The sequence below is a fragment of the Alosa sapidissima genome, chromosome 13 (assembly GCF_018492685.1).
Source record: "Alosa sapidissima isolate fAloSap1 chromosome 13, fAloSap1.pri, whole genome shotgun sequence".
In the NCBI taxonomy this organism is placed as follows: Eukaryota; Metazoa; Chordata; class Actinopteri; order Clupeiformes; family Clupeidae; genus Alosa; species Alosa sapidissima.
In genome coordinates, this window is record NC_055969.1 from 13,594,838 (window position 1) to 13,601,886 (window position 7,049).

Below are 7,049 nucleotides of genomic sequence, written 5' to 3' on the forward strand. Positions count from 1 at the left end.
CATCCATCTTATTTGTTTTCAAGTAGCAGGGAATTCAAGCCAAACCGTTGCAACTCTGCCATCAATCATTATGTTAAGCCCACCTAACGACTCAATGGCCTGATTAAGTTTCGATTTCTGGAGCTCACAAGCCAACGGAGAGTTGCTAGACTAGCCCTGGCCGCTAGGGGCGCGTCTAGATTTCTAGGCTAGTAGCCTATAACCTTTATGGAAATATAGCTAAGCCCTCTCTACTGAAGTATGAAACAGCAAGTGATGCACACAGTGTGGAATGGGGAACGCTGCTGCTCCGGTTACTTTTAGATTTACCCTCGAAATTCAGACGGGACAAATTAGAAAAGTGTGATTGGCAGATTCAATAGCTGTCAATTAAAATTGTATGTCCATCACTTGCTCGCCAGGTGAGATAAAGATCGAAGTTTAGTTATTGTGATGGTTCATGATGTTTGATGGCGGAGTCGACAATGTTGTCATTTAGGAATTGGTGTTTTTACAGGAAGTATCTAAACCTTTCTTATCTTCTCCTCTGATGTTTGCCTTCCTATTTCAAGTTTTATTTATTTTATTGGCCTAAAAAAAGGCCTGTTCCATACGGACTGTGGTCTATTTCCATAATCAAATATATGCCAGGGTTGCCAACTCTCACTCATCTGGCTTGACGCTTTCAGTATCAATCTTATGCTCTCAAGCACACGCAAGAAATGTCACGCCAAATCCATTATTTATTTAGTTTTTTTTCAATCCGTTCATTTTCTGTTGATTACTAGACTAGACCACAGCATCTTGTTTCTAAATCACAGGAGACAAGTTTTTTTTTTTTTTTTGGACTTTTATGACAGGACAGTGAAGAATGACAGGAAGTGAGTGGGAGAGAGAGTTGGGGTGGGATCCAGAAAGGACCACGGGGCGGGAATCGAACCCGGGTCGCCGGCGTACGGTGCAGGTGCCCCAGCCAGTTGTGCCACGGCCCAGGGCCACAGGAGACGAGTTTAAGGCATAGATAAAAATATTGTGCCCTTATATTTTGTAAAACGTAGCGAGACTATTAATTCAAAACTTTGGTAACCAAAGAATACTGCTGAGCAGTTTGACCAGGGGCCTATTGCACAAAACTAGGATATGGGATTAAGCCAGGATATCTTGGTTATCCTGGCTCAATTTATCCGTGATCCAGTTGCACAAAAGCGGGATAGGGGGCAGCAGGATATGTTATGGTATAAATCACCATGGCGATTTATTCTGTGGAGCTAGCCTGCTCCAGACCAGGCTAAATTCCAGGATCTATTTAATCTCATCCCTTATCTCAGTCAGCAGTCACCACAAACGGAAACCAATAGTTATTCCACTGCCCACTACACATTGTTATCACATATAACTAGACCCACTGTCATTATTTAAAGTACAAAACTAAAGTTCACGGGAGTGCCTAACCATTCCGCATGTGGTGGTCGCGGCACTAGTTGCAATATTCTCCTAAACAGAGGTGTTGCTGTTTGTTGCTGTTGTGAAAAGGCTATCGCTACCTACTTCACACTGTAGAAGAAGCAATGAAGCCGCTCTAGTTGCCATGGTGAATCAGTGAATCTGTGATCGGTGCCGGGGTCTATTGGAGGGAGCCGTGAGCGCGCACTTATCCAGGATAGGTTTCACCTGGCTTGATGAATCCGTGTCTGCTCATCCTGGCTTGCTCGTTGTGCAACCATTTAAGCCTGTACGCTCTTGTTTTGGATTCATTGAGCGCAGCTCAGTAACTTATCCCGGATGTCTTAATTCTGCTTTTGTGCAATAGGCCCCAGACCTAACTGTAGTAAACAATGTCTAAACGTTTCCCTTTAGCACCCCCGCTGGCTAGTTTGCACCTCAGAAACGTACCTGGTGGTAAGTTTGGCTGAGTTTGCGAAAATGTTCCCAGGGGAATGTTTCGCTAAGACAAGGTTGCTCACATACCACTTCATATCTCTTGTATGTAAATGTCTGCCCTTCCACCTCCCTGTTGTTCCTCTTCTCAACATCAGAAAGACGTTCCACTCGCACACTCTCGACAACTTTGAACACAGAATCCACACATAACAAGCCAAAGCCCTTGAGAGTTAATTCACTGTTAAATGCATTTTTCTCATGTAGTCTATACTGTATTTTGGCTGTAACAAAAAACCCAGATCAGTATTACTAGAACCCCAAAAAATTATACAAGGTCCACAACTCCATGCAAGTATGAAAAAGATGCAGGGGAAGAGAAAGAAACCAACAGCACTCAAAAGGGCTAAATATACGTACTTGTTGATGTCTTAAGATAATGGCTATGTTTGGAGCGTTTTTTTAAACCTTTTAAGCCTTGCAATGATGACGAGACTGATGCCAATGTAACCTGCGTTGTGTTGAACCTGCGCAATTCAGCCCTGCACAGGCCCAGACTCGAAGCCGCGAACAGCAGCACCTCGGATCGGGAGGCGAGCACGCTAACAATTGAGCCAATAGCCCAGGCTACTGGCTCGCATGCCAGGAGCACTCTTGAGGCGTCGGGGAGTGAGGTTTACCAACGTTCCACAAGCACAGCTAAGCTAGCTGGCATCCATTACACTCACCCCCCTAAACCTCACTCCCGATCCGGGTCACGGCACCAATGTAACCTGCGTTGTGTTGAACCTGCACGATTCAGTCCTGCACACACCCGGACTCAAACCCGCGAACAGCAGCACCTCGGATCGGGAGGCGAGCGTGCTAACAATTGAGCCAATAGCCCAGGCTACTGGCTCGCATGCCAGCAGCACTCTTGAGGCGTCGGGGAGTGAGGTTTACCAACGTTCCACAAGCACAGCTAAGCTAGCTGGCATCCGTTACACTAACAACTGCAGCATTTCATCTAGATTATTTTCAGACCAAGATATTTGTCTTAGCTTGGAAATTAAGCTGTTCAACTGTTTCCTCTGCCCACAACTGTTTCAAAATAAAAGTCGTCACTACAATAATTCACTGTTAAACAATTTAACAATTTAAACTCAACTATTTAATGTTCAGCCATTCGAACTGTCAGTTATCATTAACTATTTAACATGATTGTTTTGAGTTTCCTCTCCACACATGCATTAATCGTGTAGAGCTATTTTAATCTTGAGAAATGTCAAATGCACGAATTTAAGTTATGTTAGGCGAAATGAAAATGATTATGTTTTGTCTAATAACTATGCCCACTGGCTTTCAGCTGCGCATGACAAAACGGCCAGAACGGCCAGAAGTATTTTGTGTCCGCAATTTTTCCTCGGCACGAAGCCGGAAGCGCTATCCGTCGGTTAATTTCAAGATCGTTCATTTGGAGAGCTGTATATAAGGTAAAAGTAATTAAATCTTACAAAATGTTTGCCAAGGAGTAGACATACTTAAGACACATTTTCTCTCACAACGTCAATGGTTTTATTTGCTAGTAACGTTGAGTAACATGAGTAAGCTATTATATTAAATATAATAAATGCATTTTTGTAAATTCAACAACCCCCATTTCCCCTTTTTTCAGTGTGCATACGTAGAATGCTCTACTCAAATAATTAGGTTCAGCGTTTAAGATCCTACTTTAATTTCTTAGAACAGTGCTGCCAGGGGCGCAGGAGATATTTTGAAAGTGAGGGGGACCAAATTGTGAACACAAACCATAGTGAGATCAGATTTCCCGATATCGGATCGCCACCTCTGGCCCACTTTCGACCATCATATTTTAAACTTGCCAGAATATTAAGATAATACCATTGATTGTTTTCAAAATATTTTTTGATTAAAATTGTCAAAACTGTGAGATGAGCACAACGCCAGATCTGCCCTCAGACCAGCTTCTTGCTATGTGCAATTCTACTTTTATTTAATTTTTTTTTAGATTTATTTTACACTACTTGGGCCAATGGTAGAATACTCTAAAAGCAACATGATGTTGATATTTTATGAAGCCATGAATGAATCATCATGCCTATGATCCAAACATAGACTACATGATCAAATAGCCTAATTAGGCCTACAGTACCTAAATTGTCTGGTATAAACCAAATCAACTCTCCACTATGTGTCTGCAGTTAATATTTATGCAATGTTAGAACATGTTGGCTTAAGAAGTTACCAGTCCAGAACACACAGAAAATTGCAACAGAAAGTTGCCTTTATAATCAACTACTATTTGTTCCAACAGCATTTAAACAAAGCATTTATAAAATTGAAAAAAATATATGTTACATAAGAAGTAAAATAAAATACTGTTACTGTAGTAACTGTACCACATTATCCCAAGCTTCAAAGAGCTCCCCATGTATGTGACAGCCAGACGTGACACCGCTAAATTCTCAGCTTGTTTATACCCCACACTGAACGCGTAAGAAAGGCCCATCACTTTGGGGTGTGGTAGCCTACTCTCTGGGATTTATGCACCAAGGTAACTGAAGTATCCAATTTGTGTCTTGAAATTATGTTTGAAATACATACATGTCTTAGAACAAAAACTTTGGATAGGCCTATATACTTCTATTTTATAGTTAGGCTATTGAAAATGAGTTGATCAGTAGGCTAGTTGAGTTTGTTATCAATAAACATAACAGCTAATGTCATGTTGAGCAGGAGATAGGCTACCATAAATCCTCAAATTATGCCCGGGATTGATTCTATTTATAGCCGGACAAATAAAGGCAGGTTCCCATATTTGCCTATACCATACCAACAATTGCCATCAGTCCACCAGCACTAGAAGACATTGCTTCGATTTAAGTCAATGAAATAACACCTCTTCTTAATATTTTATTATATTGTTGGTTGGATTAATAAAGTCGTTTTCCTACCATGGGTCTCCAACACACGTTCTCAAGCTCATTGTCTTGCCGCCCCTTTCGAGCTAATTGCCAGAGGCTGAAGCTAGGCTGCCAGAGGCTGAGGCTACATTTAACTGCAATTGTTGCGTGACTCAAGGCATAATTAAACAATAACTCAATTTAGGCTACTTGGCTACGCAAAAAGGTTTCTATTACAGCACAACCCCTATTCAATGAATGGCTGCCTTGTCTCGCAATAAATAAGTAGCACATTAGTTTATGTTTTATTGGGGAAAGGCCCAAGGCAGTATTTTAGGTTACACAATATACGCAAAATGAATTCACATCTCATTTCATTCTACTCTAAAGGTGCAGGTGAAAAAGAAAATCAATATGAATTCCTAAGGGCTATAATAGTCTGACTTTCTGGTTAGAAATCTACAGTAGGCTATGCAATGAGCTGTGGCACAAACGGCTGCAGCGTCTGTGCCACGTTAGGTTCCGGGTGCCCATCCCATCTCTCTCCCCCCACTCACTTCCTGACGCTCTTCACTGTCCAATCAGATTAAAAGGAAAAAAGGCCCCCTGCAAAATATATTTTACATTTGCTATACAGTATATACAAATAATCTATAACATTTATTTTACACTTAAGTGAATACCATTTCAGTTAACTGTTTGTGTCTTGTTTTTTTTATTATTATTATTACAAATTAATGTAAAATCTGACTCACACAACACAATAGATAAGTGTTACATTATGACAGCACTGTCCAATTCCAGAGAGTCAAAACAGAAACTAGACTAACCATAACTAATTTATTAAAACTGTCACTGTATGCTGCACTACCCAAAATTAAATTTTGCTTATCTATGATAAAGTTGCTATAGTTTGTGAGCTGTCCTTCACATTATTTGAAGTTTCCGTGACATTTTTGTCAGCCTCCTTACGCACAGAGCGAAAATTGAAAGCATACAGGAATGGATTCACACAACTGTTCAGGAAAACAATGCTCTGTACGGCGCGTCTTGGTCCCCTGTAGGCCAACCTTCTCACAACTAAAACAGGTTGTGAAGGGGTAGCCATCATCATTACGCTAACAACAGTGTAGGGAGTACTACAGATAATAAATGTCACTATGATGCAGGTCACCAGCTTTCCTAGTCTGAAGTTGGACAGGGCTCTGTCACTAACTTTTCTGTGCAGGCAGAGGTATGAAGTCATCAGGATAGTCAATGGTGTGACATAAAGTAACATGATTTCCAGTAGAAGAACACCCACTTTCTCGCCCTCTGATCTGACAACCTGCTCGCAATGGAGTTTACCTTCATCCTCAATGATGTTGACAGTGATCACTGGGGAGATGGCGAGCACACCAGCGAGCACCCACACACCCGCAAATAAAGCCCTCTCTCCTCGTTGGCCAAGTTTGGTCCACTGTGAACGATGCAGGACCAGCACGTACCTATACACGCTCATGAGCGTTACTGTCAGCACGCTGACGTGAATGCCTGTATAGGCGATGAAGTAGAAGAACTTGCAGGAAGCAAGGCCCATGGTCCAGCCAAGTAGAAAGCTGTACATCCACACCGGTAGAGTCAAGAGGGATAGGATGTCTGAGGCGGCCAGGTTCAGCATCAGCTGGAGGGTGAAGTTGTCCCGCTTGAAGTGGCGCAGTAGGAACACCACCACTGCGATGTTCCCAGAGATTCCCAGCAGAAAGCAAAGTCCACGAATGGCAGTAGCAGTTTGCTCGCCAGGTGAGATAAAAATCGAAGTTGAGTTGTGATGGTTCATGATGTTTGATGTCGGAGTCGACAATGTTGTCATTCAGGAATTGGGAGATGTGTTTAGGGAAGTGTCTAAACTAAATGTGTTTTCTCTTTTCATCTCTATGGGGCATTTATTCCCCTTTCCACTGATGTTCACTCTCCTGTTTCAAGTTTTACATATTGCATTTGATTAAAAAAAGTTATTTTCTAGGCCGTCTGTGGTCTATTTCCATAACCAAATATGTGCCAGAGTGTCTGTTCGAAACAGAAGACAGCTGCCTGCTGGCTCCCTCCCACCATAAGGTCTGCCTGAAACGGAAGACAGCTGCCTGCTGTCTTGCTGCCGTCAGCTCTCTAACGAGTCACTTGCCGTAGCAGGCATTAGGGTAGCCTACCAGCCAAGGGCGTAGGTTTAGTCTGAGCTTTGGTGGGGACACTACCCACTAACCCCCCCACCCCGAAAAAAAGAAACACTCAACTCTTTCACCAGCCACT

General features: G+C 42.3%; 1 protein-coding gene across 1 annotated transcript; it reads right to left on the reverse strand.

Annotated features, from left to right (window-relative positions):
• Positions 1-5,053: 5,053 nt before the first annotated feature.
• Positions 5,054-6,757, reverse strand: LOC121680747 (G-protein coupled receptor 15-like). The gene has a single exon (XM_042060278.1). It carries the CDS (start codon positions 6,610-6,612, stop codon positions 5,653-5,655), a length of 960 nt encoding a protein of 319 aa, XP_041916212.1. The 5' UTR covers positions 6,613-6,757; the 3' UTR covers positions 5,054-5,652.
• Between the last annotated feature and the right edge of the window lie 292 nt (positions 6,758-7,049).

Coding starts and splice junctions, on each gene's coding strand:
- LOC121680747 (XM_042060278.1), bottom strand. CDS start 6,612: ATGACAACATTGTCGACTCCGACATCAAACATCATGAACCATCACAAC.